This window comes from Lissotriton helveticus, chromosome 9 (genome assembly GCF_964261635.1).
Source record: "Lissotriton helveticus chromosome 9, aLisHel1.1, whole genome shotgun sequence".
NCBI lineage: Eukaryota > Metazoa > Chordata > Amphibia > Caudata > Salamandridae > Lissotriton > Lissotriton helveticus.
Genome location: NC_136070.1, coordinates 437,349,304 through 437,372,697, shown reverse-complemented (window position 1 = coordinate 437,372,697; position 23,394 = coordinate 437,349,304). Strand labels below are relative to the sequence as shown.

General features: G+C 45.6%; 1 protein-coding gene across 2 annotated transcripts in view; it reads right to left on the bottom strand.

Moving 5' to 3' along the window:
- EIF5 (eukaryotic translation initiation factor 5) overlaps window positions 1-17,447 on the bottom strand; it is a 121,185-nt gene extending 103,738 nt beyond the window's left edge. Inside the window, exons 1-4 of one of the 2 annotated variants that reach the window (XM_078660237.1) lie at window positions 17,245-17,447; window positions 16,847-17,044; window positions 4,225-4,504; window positions 4,064-4,145 (exon numbers count right to left, since the gene is read on the bottom strand). In XM_078660237.1, the coding sequence (XP_078516363.1) occupies window positions 4,064-4,145; window positions 4,225-4,296 (154 nt within the window). In that variant the 5' untranslated portion in view covers window positions 4,297-4,504; window positions 16,847-17,044; window positions 17,245-17,447. Of the gene's footprint in view, window positions 1-4,063; window positions 4,146-4,224; window positions 4,505-16,427; window positions 16,753-16,846; window positions 17,045-17,244 lie in introns of those variants that run through there. The other variant, XM_078660238.1, reaches the window with a different exon arrangement.
- Between the last annotated feature and the right edge of the window lie 5,947 nt (window positions 17,448-23,394).

Here is a 23,394-nt window from a genome sequence, read left to right as displayed (position 1 = left end):
GCGTAACACCGATGTAGGCGCTATAACCACATTTTATTAGCCAAACCTAGCAACATTGTTTAATATTTAAATGTAGTTTAAAAATAATTATCTGTAGTTAACACGGGAAATTCCTTTGGTTGAAAAACCCCATTTAAAAATGTTTAAAAAGTACAGAAAGCAGAAAAGTTTAGATAAACATCAACCGTTCCGTTTAAGAAAATGTACCTCCCACACACAAATAGAGAAAGGAATGAATAAATAGTTAAATGTCAGCAGCGCTGCTACTTTAACAGACATGGGGCTCTTTAAATATATGGTCCAGCATACTCGTGGGGACAAATTTGTTTGAAGACTACTTTCTTGAAAGCAAAGGATCCATGATTGGGGGGGGGGGGGGAATAGAAAGGGCATTTCATTACGTTCCCCCAACGTCAAGAAGGAAAAAAAATGTTCTCAGGAACAACTGTCATCGCAGGTCTTCCTGAACTGGCTTCATATGAAAGAAAGTGTTAAGCATGATAAAAATGCAGAAACCAGTCTGGAGTCAGTTTTCTATGCGGATAACAGCTGAGCCTGCATCTTAACTAGCTTCAGTCTCGGTTTCTGTATATTTTCCTTGTCAGACTGGCTGTCCCTGAAGACTAATTAGTTTAGCTCCCTGCCCCGCCCGTATGTGTAGAGCAATGAAAACATCCACTGATATATGCTCCCTGTTCAAAAAAGTTTTTAAGCTGGTATGGCACATTGACAAATATTCCTACAGTATTTTTAATAACTTGGGTATTACTGCACCATCCGTCTCTTTATAAATACTAACATTAAGTTTGAAAAGTGGTTAGTGCAATTAGATTATTAACAAGCTTGTAAACCCGGTGCGATTTTTTTTTATCACAGCCAGTGGTGTAACCTAAAAGCAGTTATTGACTGTCTGCCCATGATATTTTAATTAAGCAAGATTACGAAAGAGTTTAACAGCCCGACGCAACACCAAGGGACCCCACTCCACCTCGTTCAATAATTACCTAGGAGTGCCCACTCCTTTGGGTTTTATTGCAATTAATAATCTTAACATTCAGGGTGAAGTCAATCACAAAACGTAATTTATTTTTTAATGGGACTATTTAGGTGGGACAGTACAAGAAGCATACTTGCTGGGATTTTATTTTTGGTGGCAAGTACTAGAATTTATGTAAACAAAAAGAAGGAGTAGCACCAAAAGACCGAGAGATAGGTCTTATCGGAGAAAGGGAAGCGAATGAAGCAACAAGGAGGATGTTCCTTGTTTGAAGACCCCTCACTCACCGAACTAGTCACTGACATGCTTCATCATCAGGGTACCACCCGAATAGCCGAGTGCCATCCGGGTGTGCTGCGACACCTGAATTACAGTGGAGCTGGTAATTTTTGAGTGAGGTGCAAAAAAAAGGGATGTTAAAAATTGGCACAGTATACCTTCAATAAAACTTTAATCTGAAGGTACTGGACAATAATTAAAACAAGAGTAAGATATTAAAGAAGGTTAAATTGACCAACTATATCTATGTGTAAAATAAATGGGTCTACATGTTTCAACCTGTTGGCCATATTACCAGGTTTTCGTCAGGACCAGAAAAAAGTGAAGTGAATAAATGAATAAAACAAAATAATTGCTAGGACCTGGGCGGTATGCACACGCTAAGGTGCACCCAACCCTAAGCCCTCTGGACCCGGCTGTAATATCACAGTTAGGCTGATGGACTCGACAGAGTATGGAGCCAACACAAAAATACTCGTGAAGATCTTAGGACGTGGGTGAGAACGTTCAGGTGTACCAGCTCCCCCCTTTTCCGGTCGCAAGAGACTTGGAATCGCGTCTCGTCCCCGCGTTCCTATGGGCATAACCCACTCGATTCACGAGTATTTTTGTGTTGACTCCATACTCTGTCGAGTCCATCAGCCTGACTGATTTTACAGCAGGGTCCAGAGGGCTTAGGGTTGGGTGCACCTTAGCGTGTGCATACCGCCCAGTTCCTAGCAATTATTTTGGTTTTATTCATTTATTCACTTCACTTTTTTCTGGTCCTGACGAAAACCTGGTAATATCGCCAGCAGGTTGAAACATGTAGACCCATTTATTTTACACATATAGTTGGTCAATTTAACCTTCTTTAATATCTTACTCTTGTTTTTATTATTGTCCAGTACCTTCAGATTAAAGTTATTAAAGGTATACTGTGCCAATTTTTAACATCCCTTTTTTTGCACCTCACTCAAAAATTACCAGCTCCACTGTAATTCAGGTGTCGCAGCACACCCGGATGGCACTCTGCTATTCGGGTGGGACCCCGATGATGAAGCAGGTCACCGACTAGGTCGGTGAGTGAGGGGTCTTCAAACAAGGAACATCCTCCTTGTTGCTTCATTTGCTTCCTTTTCTCCGATAAGACCTATCTCTCGGTGCTACTCCTTTTTGTTTACATATATTCAGGTTTAGGGGACCAGGAGTATCTCCCTCCACTCCTGTGGAGTTACCCTTACTCTCTCATTGTTTTTTGACAAGTACTAGAATTTGACATGCATTCATTGTAGTGAATTCCTGGATTGGAGGTCAAGGAGGATCATATATTTTGGGAAACGTGTCAAGTTACAGGGTGATTTTAATATGAAGAATGAGGGTCCTCTGCTGGGCTTAGATTAGTTATGCTTGAGGGAGAAAACCTCACGATTCTCGTAGATACAAAGGTTCCATTTGGTCATACGTTAATTGTAGATAATGCTCCAGAAAGCAAACTCTAATATCTGCATTCATGCCGGAAAAGCCAGGTATGCGGAGCTAAACACGTCCAACACAGGTGAGCAGTTGTCAGGTAATTCAGTGTTCTACTATAGCTTCACACCAGAAATAATGCTTACATTTTATATTCGAGACAAAAGTCTGTCCCGAATGCTAATGCAGATAGGACACCAGTGAATGATTAAAATTTAAAAAATGAGCATTGTTTTTTGTTATTTCCGGCATAATGCATTAGAGGGGATAACACTATTTAAAAAAAAAATCTTCAGACTGAGTAACTCAAATAAGCAACACAAAAACGGAAAGGAATGTTTTGGGGGACATGATTATTCCAGGAACATGTAGCTGCAGATAGAAACATCCGAGTACATACTTCGCCTTGTGCACAGCAAAGTGGACTATTCTAAAGTGGTCTTCTCCAGATCATGTCTCCCAGTGCAGGCACACAAAGCTAGCTGAACATTGATGCTTCTTTATTAAAATTAGGTGCTGTTCAAAGGCAGCTGGTTATAGCAATAGGATGCAGTGAGTGCATATAGCAGTTTTATTTACAATGAGTTATATTCATTTGGCTATTGGTGAGACAACATGCATGTTTTAACGGCCATCTGAGAGCAGCCCTACCATGTGCAATTATAAGACAATTTTTGTTGAGTATTAACAGTAGTGCTCAATTGAAGTCCCAAGTAACAATTCGAAATAGGCAGTATATGAAAGACCAATATTAGTTTTCCTTTCTTTGTGATACTCTCCTAAAACTCACTTCCGCTTGATGCCAGCTAACTAGTTTTCATTTACACATTAGCAATGCAGACATTCTTAAATACAAGCCTAGTATGCTCTTGTTAGGGATCCAAAGCTCCCACATCTACCCTAGTTTCACACTAGCAATTTTGCAATAGTTACGCCGATGTGGACAGAATACAACCGACCATACTGCCAAGGCAACCTGGTAATAACTTGCGTAAAAACCTTTCAAGGTTGCCATTTCTACCACCTCCCAAAAATACACCTCCTCCCCCCCTTTTTCACACCGCTCCTATACATATTTTCAAGCATTAATGAATAGTCATTACTGACTGGCTCTTCCTTATAACAGGGGTTTTCTAAAAGCATTCTGCTTTGAAAAACGATGCAACTTGTACTGCATCGATAGTCCTTAGAATTAAAATTTGAATTATTTTACTATGTTGGGCGCGTTTCATTACATTTTTCCATTTGGCATAACGTTTTCTGAATTGCTATTAATGAAAATGTACAACCTCACCAAAAATGCCGAATATGAATATATACACACACTATACTTACACGTTGGAGGCCGATTAAGCGCCTTTGCAACGTCAACCATGTTGACTATCACCGTTTTTATTCCATTTCCTTTGCCCTCGACCTAAAAGAAAAAGTAAGTGGTAAAGTTTGCATAAATCTATTATAGAGTTACTCTGTACTTTATAAAACACTTAACCTACCTTAGCAATCAGACGGGGCATCTTGTAGCGATAAAACTGATCGGAAACGCTGCGGTTGACGTTGACAGACATTTTGGTTTATTAGTAACTTTTTCAGCAAGATAAAAAGATCTTTGATTGCAACTTTTTGGTATCTTCTGTCTGGAGAAGAGTGGATGACATAAACAATTGCAAGAGTGCTCGGTCTCTGACATGAAAATGTTTTCGCCACAGAGGCAGATATTTTCCTGCTTGTGTGCTATGTTCCCCCAATACAGGTACCAATGGCTGCGCAACAGCTCTACAAGGGAAAGAGAAGTGTGTATATTACAAATTGCAAATTACAACAACTTTAAACAATCTTTGGCAAAGACCAGAAGTCTGATTGGCATTTTTATAAGCTATTCTTTCCGGGTTAAGAGAACTACTATGAAGTAGCTAGTTGTGATGATCATGTGCAGTTATGAGATGTAAAATATCTCCCAATAAGTGCAGCATAAGCACTCTACTGGAAGTAGAATTATACAACAGCAGCCAATAGCTTGAGGTGACTGGCAGTGAAAGAATAATCATTAAGGTGGAGACAAACCCACTCAATTTACATTTTAAGGCATCATGCAGACAGATTTTCTTTTAAGCTGGACGTAAAAGCAGCAGTTTTGACAAGGATGTAAAAAGTTTGCAGAAAAAAAAAACCATTACGAGCGTATATACCGTTTCTCCTGAGGGGTGAATCACAGTTTCTCACCCCAAATGCTGTTCGAGTGACTAAATCAGAGTGCTTTTCAGACTCCCAGTGTAAACTCTGCTTATCTGCTATTTAAAAGGACCCACATAAGATGAAACTGGATCAGTAACTAACATACATACAGTTAAAATTAGTTGACTACAGTGTTCTAGCTAAAGGATACCACCAAAGGGTATTGTGTAGTAATCTTCACAATCTGTAATTTACGTCTCTGGTTGGCTGATCGTACTTAAATAAAATTGATTACAATACATAATAAGTCATTTAAATCCATCTTAAGCATGTCACTTCTCAACAGACAACTCCTTGTATTATTTTTAAGTGACTGGTGTGGGTGCAAAAGTGGAGGATTAGAGGATGGGGGAGACGGTTTCACGGTCCACTGCTAAAGCAGTGCACAATACAGTCGTAACCATATAGCTACAAACTTCAAATATTAATATACCAAACAAGCGTTTATACTTTACTCTAGGCCAGAGCTTTGATCTGCTCACATTATGGTTTTAAAAAGTAAGCCACCCGATTTAAAAAAAGAAAAATATATCAAATCATGATACAGGCCACTTAATGCTAATGGTTCCTCAACTAGGAGGATGAATCAAATCAGATTATTCATTTTTTATTAGTCCTTGTTCAAACAGAGGCACGCAATACATTAAAAAACCTCAAAACTGCGAATTCTGCAATTGCCTAGAGTGAAATGATTCTACAAATGTACGTTTTTTGAGCTAACTCGTTTTTATTTGTAAAATCCTTAATTTTGTCTAAATTGCTGCATGCCAGCTCTATTACTTAAGAACATTAAATCTTATTTTCGTTCACTGGGCCAAACATAAGCGCTACTTGTTCGTATGCACTATAAAAACAAGTGCTGACCATTCCAAGTCCTAAAGACGGACATGCAACTTCGCAATAAAACAGTGCTTCCTGCTTTGGAAAAGCCCTTGGCTGATCGTATTGAGACGAATCCCCAAAGCCATTTAACAACGCCCCTCCTGCCATCCAAATAAATCAGCAGAAAGAGTAGTGCTTGAATTAAGGCTCATATTGAACATCGTGCATCATACTGCTCACTATACATAATCATACACAATTCCACTTGTGCATTACCTTCTGACGAACTTATTTTGGATCTGGAGAACCAGGTTCGAGCCCCAATGTTGGCCCCGGGCAAATCACTAAAATCTCCTACCTATGTTTAAAATAAAATGAATGACCTTATTCAATGTAAACCGGTGGTGCTCATGTAAAGTACACTAATGCCGTTGGGCAGTGCTACACACACTCCAAAATTCACTACAGTCTCTTGTTTCAACCGAAGAATGGATGAGGCCTTTTTACACATGGTCTGACGCAGGTTCTTTTTTTTTTCCAAATGTGCAAAATCTGGTATCAAGGTTTATCAGAAGGCTTGTGATTTAAGTGAACAGGTGGCACTTGCCGGCGCCCTCCTCTGAAAAGTGTTTCAGCGCAGTGTACCATTTGCCTTTATGTGACATATCAATATATTGAACAACAAGCATTGGCATAGCCAATAGGTCTCGTCTTTGGGACCTTGCAAGTGTTTAGCCATGCAACAGTTTATGTTACAACAAGAAAGCGAGACCTATTGGCTATGCCAATGCTTGTTATATATTGGTGAGGGCTCATTTGCTCCTCGAAAATAAAGATTTACAAAAAAAATGGTACAAAACATGCATTGAAAATGCCAAAATTATGGAAGAGTCCCACAACTTTTGGATTGCCAGTGGTTGTTTTCGTAGTTGTTTGATAACTGTGGCGTATCCTGGAGAAAAGTAATTGACCATGTACTAATGGCAGTAGCGGCTACTACCAGACCCCGGTGGTGAGGCAGGGAAGGGGCGGAGGGTGAAAAAACAAAACACCCACTTAGCTGGAACGTCGTCATCTTCTTTCTTCCTGCAGTCCCGGCAAGCAGCATGAAGCTCCCAGGCTCCCCATAGCGACGCTGCAATGCAGCGTTGTGATTGGTCTGAACGTCCGATCGACGGCGCTCAGACAGGGACTGTGAAATGCAGCCTGGTGGGGAAGATGCATAATGCGCATGACTTTTTAACCGGCCAGCCAAGCAGTCGCGTGCACTTAGGGAGTGTAAACCTATCCTCCCCCTGCTGTGGCCAGCCCTGCCCCAGGAGCCACTGACTGCAATAGGAAAATGATAACGCTTATTATTATTTTATTTTTCCTATTGTTCAGTAGGGCGACGCTCCTCCCATCTTCGCAGATGAGCCGCCAGACTGATGGTTTCTGGCGCACGTGTGGCTTCTCTCAAGTCTGTCCCAGGGAGTAACAGGGTGCTGATGGGCACTGTGGTGCAGAGGGTTTTGTAAGTTTTGTATAGGTCAGCTATCAAATGAGTGGCGCCCTCCATCCAAGCGAGCCGTGACAGCTGTCACTCAACATTTCACTGTAAGCCACTGAAATATTTTAGGATGGTCACGCGAGTAAGATTTGCCTTTATTAAAATGGTTTGCAAAATTGCAGTTGTGCTGTGTATTGTAATTGCGTTTTTATAGTGCCTTTTATTACCCGCGACGAGGTGCTAAGGCGCTTGTGCGTAGGAGCACTGGTGGTACCCGCGGGGCCTCACCTGCGGCACGTGCTGCGCTTCTTCAACACAGAGTGCACAGACGTCTAAGCGCTGGGTGTGCGGACGCCATTTTACCTTTCATCTTCTTCTCAGACATGTTTAACTGTTGAAGGCAAACAGAACCTTTTGCCAGTTTGTCGTGGCATAAGAAAGGCTCTCTCTCCCCTCTCACCCACTGGGCTGTTTAATCCCCGTTTGCTCACAAGAAAAACAAGCGCGCTCACGTCTCGCGAGGGGGTGGGGAGAGGAGGGGGCCTGCGCCTGTTTCCATTGCAGGAGCGAGCAGGAACTGTTAATTACAAACAGATGGTTTCAAAGTTCGCTCCCGCAAGGGAATCGCCCAAAGTGCACATGTTGCCATTGAAAGCAATGCAAGGTCTGCACATTTTTGGGCCAAACGGAATCGATTACTAAAGGTCTCCTCCTATGCAGTGCATACGCGCTGCGTAGATAAGACCTAAAAAGGTATTTATTTATTTTGAAAGTTTTATATAGCGCGAACAAGATCTTTGCAGATATCAGAGCGCTTTACAAGGCATAAAAATAACACCAGGAGAGTGAATAAAAGGCCATTAGGTACAGCATAGTTGTAGGTATAGGTGGGGTGGGGTATGTTGTAGGTATAGGTGGGGTGGGGTATGTACATGTGTAAACGGCGACCTATAACGCCACTGTATGGTTCAAAACAATCAAGACGGCATACAATGCAGCCTCGTACCGCTTGAGGAACTCGCAGGTCTCTACGTAAAAACGCGTTATTCCAACACAAGATGTTAGTACGAGGCAGACTCGTCTCAAACAACTTTGCGTGTCTGCAATTTGCCCCTGATGAAGGGACTTGGGGTCCTGAAATGCGTTGGGCACAACCTTTGAATGTGGTTTTCTAGTTTATGGATTGTAATGATTTGGAAAATATATATTATATACATACATACACGAACTGTAGGAAGAGGCCACACAGGGAATTCCGGAAACGCCTTTAATTGGACAAGCAAGCAGGTAAGGCATGATGCATTTCGACACACTTCTTCAGATGCCCCTGCTGCCCCGCATAACAGTCCCACCTCTCCGCTTTAAATGCCTCTGCAGACCTCCCACACTCGATGGGAAGCACCTCCCCTGCCGTGTGGACGCTCACCTGCTGTAGTGTTGGTCATCCTACAGCTCCCAGAAAATAAAAAATTATATATATATATATATATATATATATATATATATAAGTGAGAGTTTGTACGATTGTATTTGACCACTGAAAAAATATTACCTATAACAAATATGTGAATCAAAGGAACAAATGTGATTAATTTAATAATTGTTACTTGTGCTATTGTTAAGTTGCCAATATACTTCTTTATAGTTGTGCACGCCTTGTCAAGTTGCCTGTTGGGACTTGCCCCCTTCCCCCCTATATCAATATCTTGGACACAGCCCAATAGAAACATTTGGAAGGACGAGGTCAAGGTTGTGATATTTACAAACAATTGCCGTTAGAAAAGAGCTCCAAAAGAGCACCGATAATTGTTAAGAGTATGTTATTATGGTAGTTCACAGCATTTTCAAAGCAGGTCTACTATTACATCAAATAACTGCCCTCGCCTCGTGTCTGTTAAAGCTAGGTGGGTTGCAAGGGTTTCAATTCTGCCAGAAGTTTGTGAGCCCAGAGAACTTTTGTAGGAAGGTAGATCCCTGACTATGGTTGCCCCCAACTTTTTGCCTGGTGTTTTGCTGGTTTTCTGACTTAGATGACCTAGGGCCCTGCTATTCAGGACCCCAGGCCTACTGCTCTCTCTGTAAAATGGATTCCGTGTACCTTAGGTACATATCTAATTGGATACTGAGGCACCTTATCAGTCCCTGTACAGTGTACCTTAGGTACCCAGGGCATGGGTGTACCCAGGGCCTACCAGGAGCTGCAGCATGTATTATGCCACCCCTGGCTGGCCATCCAAATCTGACACAACTGGCTGCACGACAGCTGGGGCAAGGTGGTGTAATCACCCTTTGCTTTAGATTTAGTATTCCTATATCTAAACCTAAATGGGCACACAGATCTCCTATCAGTCACTCCTATGGCAGGCCTTGACAATCCTGAAGGCAGAGTGCTTGGAATCGTGTGAGATGGTGCTCTGGCATGAGCTGAGCCTGTCTGCGGCTTTCGGGATCTATCCCTTAGCAGTTTCCATGATATCGCATACCATATACTCTTAAGTGCATTATAATCCTCGCGGTTATATGCCAACTCTGGTATCGCTTTATCAAAACATGTCGAGTAAGGTGTCATACGAATTGGAATACTAACCCCTCGCCAATTCTAACGGTCCCCGGAAGCTTGTTTCCTTCCCAGTGTAAGAATTGGCTTTTGTAGTCTGGTCTGCCCTGTTCCCATGATGCACTGGGCCAGGGACAGACTAATTTGCATACAGCCAGGTTCTGAAACTGGGATGGTGCAATGAGCTAAAAAACGGTGTTGGATCTAGCCCTGATCTCTTGACTGGGTGAGAGTACTCTGCTTAATTCAGAGACTCTGTCCATCACCACCCCTTGTTGTAAATAATTTTGTCCACCCTAAGCGTGGAAGGGTATACTCAGATGTGAGTCCCTTGCTCATTGCACCATCAGGATTCAAGCAAGCCGGGCCGAAGACGCCTGAAATGGCAGAAACCGGTCCCCGGAAGCTTGTTTCCTTCCCAGTGTAAGAATTGGCTTTTGTAGTCTGGTCTGCCCTGTTCCCATGATGCACTGGGCCAGGGACAGACTAATTTGCATACAGCCAGGTTCTGAAACTGGGATGGTGCAATGAGCTAAAAAACGGTGTTGGATCTAGCCCTGATCTCTTGACTGGGTGAGAGTACTCTGCTTAATTCACAGACTCTGTCCATCACCACCCCTTGTTGTAAATAATTCTAACGGGGTTAGCATTCCACCCTTCTAGAGGGACACGACATGTATGTAACCTATAACCCCGGTTTAAGTCAGACAGAGCCTTAGCTCCACAAAATGGATGCTGCCACCGAGACACAAGTCTGCCCTCCTGCTGCTGGGAGTCCTCCCAGAGCAGGAGGCAAGGACAAAGGGTTTCCTGCCAGGGGCGGTGCCAGCACCGTCCCAGACAGGGTTTTGTGTATTCTAGGTAGGCAGGGCTTTAGAGGAAGGTGACTGCAAGTGGCACCCCGGTGCTCACTGTGCATAGGCCGGCTTGAACCAGTTCCAGGGGCACACCAGACCCTGAGCTGGGGAAAGCCCGCCAAAGGAGAGGGGTGTAACCACCCCCCTCCTGGTCCCACCCATAGGGCAGGACTTAGTCGCGTGCCAGCCCCCTTTTTCGAGATAAAGGTAGGAGCAGGCCCCCTTCCAGATTAGATCAATCTTTGAATCCTGAACCGACCTTCTACACGAAGAACTCAAGACTCTTCAAGATTTTCTCCCTTGTGACTAAGGAGTAGTCACCCTGCAGCAGCAGGCACCAACCAAGCATCGCGGTTTGTTGCCAGTCTCTCCTTCGGATCAAGGCTGCTCCAGCACGACGAGAACCGGCTTCCCTGGCACCTCTGACCTCAACCTACATCATCAGCCCAGCTGTGATCCGTGGGTGCGACGAGACCTCGAGGGACCGGCCATCTTCAGAACTGCACGACGCTTGTCCAGCACGGCCACCGAGTGACCCTCGACTGAGTGCTTTGGGGTAAGAGAAGCCCCGACCCTGAGCAGCTCCAGCACCGAAGTTCAGCCCCCCTGCATCCACGAGATCTGCGTGGGGCCCTTCTGCTCCTTGCTGCTCACCGCGTTGTCCCGGTCACTTGCCCGTTGGCTAGTGGCCCTTTTACGACGCTCCACGACGACAACTACTGCTGGTCTGGTTGCTCCAGACTAGCCCTTGCTCCCCTCCAAAAGAGGAGCCCCCTGGACCCTCCTGGTCCACTCAAGACGCCATTTTAGGTCCACCGCGTGGGCCTTGCATTTGCCAAGACTTGTTGCCCAATCCTGGGTCCAGCGACATAGACAGCAAGTACCTTCGTGGGACAGCTCGCACCTCCATCCTGGTCGCCGACAACGCCTCCTGGTCCGAGAGACTGCAGAGCCCAGCAGCGCCCACTCACCTGGTCGAGGTGACTTCGCCCGGTGCCATCCTGGTGACCACTTAATCACTGGCTAGTGATTCAGAACTTGGTCCCCTCTGCTTACAGGTCTTCTTCCCTGATCCAGGCTTGGATCTCCACGAACTCTCTTCACTGGCCGCCTGCCAGCAACTCCTTTCTTCAGGCTCCTGGTCCGTCAACGAGGGTTTCCGACGCAACTTGAACCCTATGCAGCCGCAGCCCCTGGGCTAGGTAAACTGAGTACCCCGGTGCTCCAGCATAGTCCAACACTCTAAGTGTTCGGATCCACTCCCGTTTTCGTCCCACCTAGTCGGGTTCGCCCGAGAACAGTAACTTTGCAACTGCTAGCATTCCTAGACTTGTTCCCGCATTACGCGTGAGAGTTCCCACTCTGCACACGGCGTCCCTAGGCCTCCTGCTTCTAATCCAAGGGTTCAGCATTGTAGGCCTAGCGTTTCCACAGTCTAGAAAAGTATTACTTACCTGCTAGTAATTTCGCATTCCATTTTCATAGTATATGGTTTTTCGTGCCCCTCGGGCATCTGTGTAAATTGTGCGACTTTCAGTGTTTCTTTAAGAGTTTTGTGGTGTGCTTAGCTCCCTGTCTCATAAAGAGCCAGGGTAGTCTTGTTATAAATAAACTTTATTTTTTATATCAACTTGTGTGGTGTCCAAGGGGTAATGTGATGGTAAAACAGCTGGCTTGACACGCCCTCTAGAGTCTTAGCCTTAGACTGCTCGTATCCATGCTACTAGGATAGCTGGTCTATAAGGTTGACTTACAACCAATCATCAATAAGGGTTGTTTGGACCGATACATAGTGATCACTAGAATAGTGAGCACTGCATATCAGGCCAACTTCTCACAACTTTCAGCAATTAACTTTTGTAGGTCTGTAGGAGACTGTTTTAGCTGTCGAACAACCTCATGGGAAATAAATGCTTACTTCACCCACTGGCTCTTTTCCAATGTGAGGGACACTGTTTTCCAATGTGAGGGACACTGGCTATTTTCCAATGTGAGGTTTGGGAGTTGCCTCATCACATGTGCATATCCACCTAAAAAGAAGCGCACTTGCTTTCCTAGTTGAAATTCAGGCCGGTCCAAGAACAGGAAACAAGTCAAGGACATTCAATTGTGGAACTATGTGAAAATGATATCGACCAAAAATAGCACTGATGTTTTGAGGTAACAGGCAAACTAAGACTATGTGTTACTGTAACAAAGATGTGCAAAAACATCACATGGAGCAGTTTCTGCATTTAGAAGTGGGGATACGTGACTACCATGGTTTTCAGTCGCACAAAGCACTGCAATGCCAGATACCTTTGGAAAATATTCTATTTAAGAAAAAATACAGGTGGCTTGAGGCCCATCATAGGGCCAAAACAAGAATTGCCAAGAAAGGAATACAGCAAATACAAACGTTTCCAAAGACTGTGTCCAATTATGTTGTTACAAGATGTACCATTAACATCAGTGAAAGCAATTAAGCGCACTATAAAGTGTGTTGAGAACAGAAAAGCAACTACAGAGCTTGTGAGGCTTCTGTGATGTGGATTAGGAAAAGGGGGGGGGCATAGTAGCTTTGCTGATGTACAATATGGCTAAAATACATTAACACCCATGGCGCTCACTTTTTGCAAGACCTATTGGCTCTGCCAAGGAGTATTTTGTGGCAGGAGAGTGAAGCAACAGCGGGGCGGGATAATGGGGAGGACAAAGTAAGCAACAAAAGATAGGGAAAGCAATAACATGGAGTTCGCTGGGGAGAGTGCCTGCAAACACATGGATTGCTGCAACTAAAAGGAGAAAAGGACACTAGACAAGGAAGCAATAATTGGGCCATGCTAAAGAGAAGCAAGGATACGAGCAATGGAGGGAGAAGGAAAAGATATGAAGCAGTCTTTGCTACACCTCCTCTCCGTTATGTTCAGATAAATATGATGAACATCGCAGAGTAAGCTAATCTCGCTCAGACAGCGACAACAGCAAAACCCTTCCTGGAGGACCTTCGCTGCTAAAGAGGGTCATGCAACTGGCATGATTAAAGCCAGAATATACTTTCGAGCCATGGGCCTGAAAAAAAAAAAAAAAGGTACAACAGACATAACTACGACATTCCAACAGTTGCCGGATACCACTATGACCCTAAATCATTCAGCCGACAGGATTCCCGCGATGTTGCTGAAGCAAAAGCCCAAATATTCAGAACTGGACGGAAACCGGATGCTGCTTGGTTCAAGACTCAAATGTTATTTGACTTCCAGATTAGCTAGAACCCCTTTTATCTGCAATATACTTTTTACTTGTAATACGAAAGGGGCAAACAATCCTACAAAACAGGCAAAAGTTATAGTCTACCTTCATAAAGGTGTGACCGGTCAAAGAAATATCCATCTAAGAAAGAAAGCAAAAAGCCTGCACAGTGGTTAAATAGCCAATATACGCCAACATTAGTAATAAAGATTTATACACGGGTCCCCCTTTAACCTGAGATGATGTTAGGGTTTTGGGCGTCAAATGCCGTTTCCAGTGGACAACATAATAGAAACTGGATATTAAATTAGATTAATATTAACCAAGATGGTCGTGCATTTATTGATCTTTCTGCTTAAAGTGATGCAGTCTCTTTCGTAATACGATGTATGAGAGAGAACAATGTAATTGGCCTCACTGTGGCCTTGTTCCTCTAGGAAGTAACTTTCTCCAGAGAAGCAGCCTATTCCTGTAAGAAAAGGGATCTCAGCCTAACACTTGGCTACTTCTCAACATTAACCTGTATGCTTTTTTTAACACTTGGTAGTGCACTGTGTTCCTTTTTGTGCACAACATGCAACGCCATGGTATTTGTTTTGCATTGACGAGCTTAAGGTTGCCAGAACACTAGTTGCAGCATCAACACTTAATCAAGCCTACAGTTATGGCAAGCTGCAGTAAACTCATGTACGGGGTATGAAAAATGTAATTCGACTTCCAAACTGCTTCATGTGGGTTTCATATGAAAAGTGTGGCCCATAATACAGGTTAACGACCGTAGGATCGATACAAGTCCACCTTTTGCTAGTAATATTGGACTACACTCGGAACTAAATTCACCACCTTGAACTGGTGCAACCATGACGAAATGCATACTTTCTAGAGCAACTACAGGTAGTAACATTTCCCAAGACTGCAACAACTGTTCACCAAGGAGCATCTAGTGGCATTCACGATTAGGTGCAAAGCCAATTCAGTCGATTAACACCAGCGGACACCAAAAGGAGTCTTTGCGCTGACGACGGGGTCCTGTTTATCTCCAATCGAGAAATGTTGCTGTAGGGATAGGTTACATCTATGCTGTTTAAATACTACTACCACCCAGGGTTTAAAATCACACGACGTCCCTGGGTCGCAGTCCACTTAGGTTAAATAAAAAGATTCCGTCTGTTATGCAGGGTTTCTTTTTTAAACCAGAAACAAGTTCAATTGACGAGCTCGACTGAGAAAGGGTTATATAAGGTGTGTTTTTCAACAAATGCGTTATTGGGGAGAGTCAACCGATATACGAAATAATTCCTGTTACACTGGTTGCGCTGCTAAGCAGTGGTACCCGACATGCTTTGCCTCATAAAGGTACATCCATGACAGGGACACCCAATGCAGCACATCACCCAAAAGCCCCGTGTAATTTCGGCATAACCTTAAAAAACACTTCCATCTACAACACTTTTCAGCGCACCTAAAAAATGATGCAATGCAACTGTCACCACTGACACGTAGGCTCTTGACTGTTACTGTGCTTAGTATATAACCCGTTCGTTCATTGTAAATTTGTAATATTTTCCTGTGCATTCCTCACCCTTGTTTGCTGTTTGATAGTGTGTTCTTGCCTTCTATGGTTTTACCCTACTCCTTCTAGTCTCCTGTTTATTTTTGTAACGTTCTATTTTGTAACATCTCTCTCATGTAACGTAATTGGTTCTATTGTACAGCGCTCTGACACCTTTGAGTAAAGTCCGAGCTATATAAAAATGCATTAAATAGATAAATAAATCCTAGTGCCTGCCATCTGTACAAAACCCATCGGAGGAACTGAAACACTGCAGACGAGCAGCAACACTATTAGCTACCACTGAAAGGACGGTCATCTTGGATTCCAGATGTATACAAGTCCCACTAGCTACTTTTTAGAAATGCACTGAACGTGGCTTAAGTTTCCTGCCAGCTTCAAGGACTTCTAATTAACTATACTAACTAACCAAATGAAGATTCGCCCGACTCCCCTGCATCTGAAGCAGCCAAAAATAGAAGCGTGCAATCACAAGAGCAGATCACGGACGAGACGTTTCTGTTACGACCACAGCACGTTGCGCTCGGGAGTATATGACGTGCCTCGGTGATGAGACATCATCCGAACAACACCCACATGTCATCACAGCTTCGGCTGGAATGCCGTTTCTACTTAAAAAATGCAGTGAACGAGAGTGCGTTGACGGTTCTCGTACAGCTCATCGATAAATACCACGCCGAACTTTTGATGCCCTAGCACACTGGGACCCCTGGCAGCCTTGAACCCGCTCCCTCCTTACCGCCGCATGAACGCAGAGCTTCGCCTTCCCCCCTCCCAGAGTTCCCCCAGGTTGCACGCGCTCCCAATCACTAGTGAGTCATCGCTGCAGCAATTAAAAGAAATTCTTCAACGCGCATGCGCACCACGGTTATACACAACCCGGCCCACCCGACATAAATCGGATTCGCCGTAGTCCCGCTAAACACACGGTTTACCACGTCGGTGACGAGGCGTTGGTTACAATCCACTGTGCGGTGACCATCCAGAGCCCAGACCTCAAACACCATGTCCTTGTTATGCCTCTTCCGACCAGTATGGAGTTTCTCGTGTGCTCAACACGGAAATTGTAACCGGAAAGTGGGAGGAGAGGGTCGCTTGTGGTCGAAGCACGGATAAGTGCGTCACAGCGTACACACCCCGTCACGAGGAACGCGCGCGGCCGCCATATTGCGCAGCCGCCATTTCCCCCAAAAGGACGCGTCACTGGCGTCCTAAGAGCGGTGTAGCTGCCGTGCAGCTGTGAGTGCCGCAGGAGAGTCCGGAGGGGAAAATGGCGCCCGCGTCCTGGCATCCCCAAAACAGCTGCCCATTGCCCCGCGCTTTGGCCCATCTGGCGCGCCAAATCAGCACTCACCGTTTTCGTCAAATAAAGACATAAACACAACACTGCTCGCCCTGGAGTGTGATGAACTGAAGGGTTGAGTTGTGTGGCGTTTTAAAAAAGACTTGGTTAGGAGCGGCACACCACCGTGCCGTATGGGATGTTCAAGCCTTCTGATCCAGCACGTGTTGATAATCCTTCGGCGGATGAGATGCCCTCGAGCCAGGGAATCTGGAAAGAGGGGAAAACAAGTTAATTAATTAATTAAAGGTCAATACAAAAACGACAACATAGTTATTCGTGCAAATCACAGCGAAAGACACATCTGAGCTCCATATTTACTGGTTAGCACTGATTAAAACATTAAGGTCGAAATAAAGACGTCTTCTGATTCGTCAAAACGGCGCGAGCAGCCGCTTAATCGCACTCACCTCAAGAATGTTCTCGCTCGATAGCTCGGCGATGCCAAACGAGCAGCCAGGTCAGGCACAGCCCACCCGCTTCCGAGAGGCGACTCCGCCTGCATGCGCCTATTGGGGGAGGACAGACAGCTACGGCTTTACTATTGGCTGTTGAAGAAGCCCGTCAGCATACAACCAGCAGCGTCCAATAATGGACAACCTACTCCCCAGCTGAAAGTGCAGGTACCGTGGTTTAGTTGTGTGGAGTGGGCGGAGTCTGTGTCAATCGCCGCCATCGCTCTATGCTCTTCCAGAAGACCGAATACTCAGGGGCACGCCTCTGCAAGACCCACCTCCAAAACCATGGACGTCCCTCCTTAATGTAGAATAATAACAGGGTTGTAGTGAGAGAGGACTACTTGCGTAACACAAAGGCAGGGTTACGTATTGTATACAAACTCCTATAGGTGTGTGAAAAGCACCTATTTAGATTTATGTGGGTTTCTAAAAAACGTACCCCCAGCAATTTTCTCTTTTTTCTTTTTCAATTCTGTACTGTCAAGCACATTAATGGCTCGGCACAGCACGTGTTTTCTCCGTACCCGTGTTACAATCGGTGCTGGGTTTGAAAAAGATGTACTACAAGCACACATAAATTAGAGGTCTAGGTATGACAGTGGGAAGGGGATGACGTCACTGGGGAGTCATAAAAAGAGCTGTCTGACAGTTAATTTAAGCTAAAAGTTTTTATTTTTTTTAAAAAAGGTAACTGTGCAACAAGTAAATTGGCAACAGTGACAGACGGGAAAGTAAATCCTTTCTGGCTTACTAAATTAGTCACAAAAAGGCCACATTTAAAATTATTGTAGTATTGAGGCCCATGCTGCCGACATCTTTTTGTGTCCAGCAATTTAAAATAATGGGAAGATAATGGTGGCAAATGCACTTGCTGAGATCAGTGATTTTTCTAATCAAAGTTTTGTCTCACAGTATCATTTAGGTGTAATGTGCTTACTGCAAAGCACATCGAGCAATATGCAGATCACATAATTGTATATTCTTTAGATAGGTAGGTGGGTTACTACATTTGTTCAATAGCCGCTAGTTCCCCATGTATGGAGCAGAGTACTCCAGAGTGCTTGGCAATGCAGATTCCCCTGATATCAGCTTTAAAAGCCCCCCAGGCTGGAATGTTGCGATACGGTACCAGTATTAAGAGCAAAGTATTCCACAATTGAGCCTCGAACCTCCACTTGAAAAACGCCATCCAGTATTGCGTTTGTGGGCAAAGGTCGCACAGGGTGGTTCAATGTTGGGGAAGTGTAGGGTAAGAGTACAGGAGACTGGTCCAATAAGGTCCGGGGGAGATGCTCGACATCAGTAATCACAAGTAACAAGTCGGTGGTAAGATACCAATGGTCAATATGTGACCATGTACTGTGGGGGGAAGTATAGAAAGTATAGCCCTTATTGAGCGCATATCTGGAGCGCCAGGCATCACCGAGGTGAAGGGACCACAAAAGGGATGGAAGCGCCTGCGTAGATCGGGTTTGGTCACATATCCAGTACCTGTTGAGTCCAGGGAATGCAAGAGAGTTAAATTAAAGTTGACCCCTGTTGGACTTGCCCCTTTTTGCAGGGTCATCCCTGAACTGTTTGCCTTCCACCTATATTTTTCCTGACCTGTTGTTGGCTATTTTATGACTCGGGCACTTTACCACTGCTGATCAGTGCTAAAGTGCATATGCTCTCCCTATTGTAAATTGATGTATGAATTAGTGGTTCCATGATTGACTATTTGGTTTACTTGTCAGACCCTAGTACAGTGCACTGAGCGTGCCTAGGGTGTGTAAATCCAAATGCTGCTGGTGGGCTTGCAGCACTGGTTGTGCCACCCACAGAAGCGGCCTGGTAAAATGTGTCTAAGTTCTGCCATTGCAGAACCTGCGTGCAGTCTGGTACTGTCATGCTGACTGGGCAAGTGCACCCACTTGCCAGTCCCTAAACCTTCCCTTGTCTTCATATCAGACACCCCTATGGTAGGCCCAAGGGCAGGGTTCATTGTAAGTATAAGGTAGGACATGCCCTGATGTGTGTGGCATGTCCTAATAGTGAATTACAGCCATTTTCGTTTTTCACTATTGCAAGGCTACCTGTTCTCCATAGCCCAGAATGGGCTGTTAGAATTATTACATTTTATAATCCTAGCAGACTCAGAGAACATGGTAGAAATTCGAATTTAGTATGCCTGGACTCAGAATAATAAAATACATCTTTTAGTGAAGTTTATTTTAATATTCTGTGTTTGCAAATACCACTTTTAGAAAGTAGGTATTTGCTTGCCTAACCATTTAAGCCTGCCTCTGCGATGTTGTGTATTCCTTGTTTGAGTGGCAGGGCTGGGGGATTCCAGGAGACAGAATGAGTCAGCCCAGTGGTGAATGGGAAGATCTGCATCTAGATGGGAGGGAGGAGTTGCACCTGGGACCTGAATAGGACTGTGCATGCCCCCCACAGTGCTGTCTCCACCCCCTATGGTGCGTCCGATGTCTCTGCCCTGCACACTGAAAGAAGAGAAGGAGTCCTGTAAACAAAGTGCTCCAGGACTGTACTTGCCTTCCACAATGCTGGCTCCACCTCCTGTGGGACGTTTGATGTTCCTGCCCTGCACTGTGAAAAGAAAGGAGAAGTCTGGTAAACAGTGTTTCAGAACTGGTTTGGACTGGGTACAGGCCCCTCTCCTCTCAGAGAACAAATGATTTTGGGGTATAAATATTGGGACCCTGATCCCAAGAAATTAGATCACTTCTGGACTTACAAAATGAAACCTCTGCTGAGGAGAGGAACCTGAAGAAACTATTCCCAAGCTGAAGTGCTGCTTGGGGATTTGGCCTGCAGTGGTTGTCTGACTGCCAAAGAAAGGAGAAAGAACTTTATGGACTTTAGTTTCAACTTGTGCAAAAGATCTCCAAGGGCTTGGAAAAGAGCTTGCTCCCCGGCCCGAAGTCCCAGGACCACTGGACTTCATCAGCCTTTGTGAATTGCTGCTGCAAATGCTGTTTCAGTGGCTACAGAGGCAGGGAGCTTTGACCGACTCTCACGACCGGCTCGGTGTCCTGTAGGCACTGCATCAAGCAACGTCCGCCTTGAACAACGCAAGCTCTGAGCTCACCGACTCCGTCCTGACGCCGTCACCGAGCCGTTGCCTGCACCGCGACTGGTGGACACCGCTGTGAGAAGTTGGCCTGATATATAGTGCTCACTATTCTAGTGATCACTTTGTATCATACCAAACAACCCTTATTGATGATTGGTTGTAAGTCAACCTGATAGACCAGCTATCCTAGTAGCATGGACAAGAGCAGTCTTTAGGCTAAACTCTAGAGGGCGCGTTAAGCAAGCTGTTTTACCATCACATATGCCCCTTGAACACCAAGTGAAAGGACACCACACAAGTTGTTATGAAAATAAAGTATATTTATTTATAACAAGACTACCCTGAACTCTTTATGAGTCAGGGAGCTAAGCACAACACAAAACTCTTACAAAAATACTGAAAGTCGCACAATTTACACAAATGCCCGAGGGGCACGAAAAACCATATACTCTAAAAGTGGAATGCGAAATACTAGCAGGTAAGTAACACGATCCAGAGGCTTTAGGACCGCTAGGACTACCTTACTGAACCCTTAGGTTAGGAGCAGGAGGCCTAGGGAACCCGGGTGCAGAGTGGGAACTCTTACGCGGGATGCGGGACAAAGTCTATGGATGCTAGCAATTCTAAAGTTACTGTTTCCGGACGAATCCGACTAGGTAGACTGAAAACGAAAAAGGATCTGGACACTTGGATAGTGAACCTGTGCTGGAGCACCGAAATACTCAAGTTACCTAGCCCAGGGGCTGCGGCTGCATAGGGTTCAAGTGACGTCGGAATCCTCGTTGAAGTCTATGGAGCCTGAAAGAAGAAGTTGCTGGCAGGCGACCAGTGAAGAAGTTCGGTGTGATCCAAGGCTGGATCGGTGAAGAGGACGACCTGAAAGCAGAGGGAACTTAGTTCTCAATCACTAGCCAGTGATTGTGTGGGCACCAGGATGGCACCGGATGAAGTCGCCGCAATCAGGTGAGTGGGTGACGCTGGACTCTGCAGGCACACGGGCCAGGAAGCGTTGTCGGCGACCAGGCTGGAGGTGCGAGCTGTCCCACGATGGTGTCTGCTGTCGGCGATGCTGGATCCAGGATAGGAGCAACAAACCTTGGCAAAGGCAAGCCCACGCAGTGGAGTCAAAATGACGCCTGGAGTGGACCAGGAGGGTCCAGGGTACTTCTCGTTGGACAAGAAGCAAGGGCCAGTCTAGGGGACCTAGACCAACGGTGAAATCGTCATGGTACATCGTCAGGAGGGCCACTAGCCAACGGGCAAGTGACCGGACAACGTGGCAAGCAGCGAGGAAGCAGAAGGGCCCCACGCAGATCTCGTGGATGCTGGAGGGCTGTACTTTGGTGCTGGAGCTGCTTAGGGTTAGGGCTTCTTAAACCCCAATGCACTCACTCGAGGGTCCCTCGGTGGTCGTGCTGGTGAAGCGTTGTGCAGGTCTTGAAGATAGCCGGTCCCTCAGGTCTCGTCACACCCACGAATCTCAGCTGGGCTGATGATGTAGGTAGAGGTCAGAGATGGCAGGGAATCCGGGTCTCGTCGAGCTGGTCAGTCTTGATCCGGAGGATGGACGTGCAGCAAACCGCAAGCGCTTCGATGGTGCCTGCTGGTGCAGGGTGGCTACTCCTTAGCCACAAGGGAGAGTCTTCAGAGAGTGACAAGAGTTCCTTTCGTGGAAAGTAGTTCAAGTTTCAAGATTATCCAATTTGGGAAGGGGGCCTGCTCCTACCTTTATTCTAAAAAAAGGGGCTGGCACGCGACTAGGTCCTGCCCATGGGTGGGACCAGAGGGGGGTGGTTACACCCCTCTCCTTTGTCCGGTCTCTCCCCAGCGCAGGGGCTGGTGTGCCTCTGGAACTGGTTTGAGCCGGCATATGCACAGTGAGCACCGGGGTGCCACTTGCAGTCACCTTCCTTTCAGCCCTGCCTACCTGGGATACACAAAATCCTGTCTGGGATGGTGCTGGCACCGCCCCTGACAGGAAACCCTTTGTCCAGGCCTCCCTCGCTGGAAGGACTCCCAGCAGCAGGAGGGCAGACTTGTGTCTCGGTGGCAGCATCCATTTTGTGGAGCTGAGGCTGTGTTCAACTTTAACCGGGGTTACAGCTACCAACATGTCTTCTCCCTCTAGAGGGGTGGAATGCTACCCCCGTCGCCAGAACTGGCGAGGGGGTAGTATTCCAAAGCGTATGACACCTTACACGACATGTTTAGATAATGTCAGACCAAAGTTACCATAACCGCGAGGATTATAAGGCACGTAAGAGTATATGGTCTGACGCTATCATGGAAACGGCTAAGGGATAGATCCCGAAGGCCGCAGACAGGCTCAGCTCATGCCAGAGCACTATCTCACACGATTCCAAGCACTCTGCCTCCAGGATTGTTAAGACATGCCATAGGAGTGACTGATAGGAGATCTGTGTGCCCATTTTAGGTTTAGATATAGGTATACTATATCTAAAGCAAAGGGTGATTACACCACCTTGCTCCCAGCTGTCAAGCAGCCAGATGTGTCTGTTTAGTTAGTCAGCCCAGGGGTGGCATAATACATGCTGCAGCCCCTGGGAGACCTCTGGGTGCACCTCTGCCCTGGGTACAGGGACTCAAGAGAGGGCCCAGTGCCAATTCAGTACCTGGGTACAATTTGGAATAGAGAGAACAGCTAGGCTGTGGGTCTGATTAGCAGGTCCACAGCCAGGGAAAGTCGTAAACCAGTGAAGCAAAAACCAAAAATCTGGGTGATCATAGGATTGCAGACCCTACTCTCCTACATGACCCCCCCCCCCCCAAACTTTGGGACAATGAGCTAACCTTGACCAGGTGAGTCTTCTTGCTCTAAGTGGAAATACCTGGAGAGCCCATCAGCATTGCCATGATCAGTACCAGATCTATGCTCCACTGTAAAATCCATCCCCTGTAGGGAAATGGACCACCTAAGTAGTTTGGGGTTTTCACCCTTCATCTGATTTAGAAACACAAGAGGGGCTTATGGTCGGTCTGAATCTTGAAGTGAGTGCCAAACA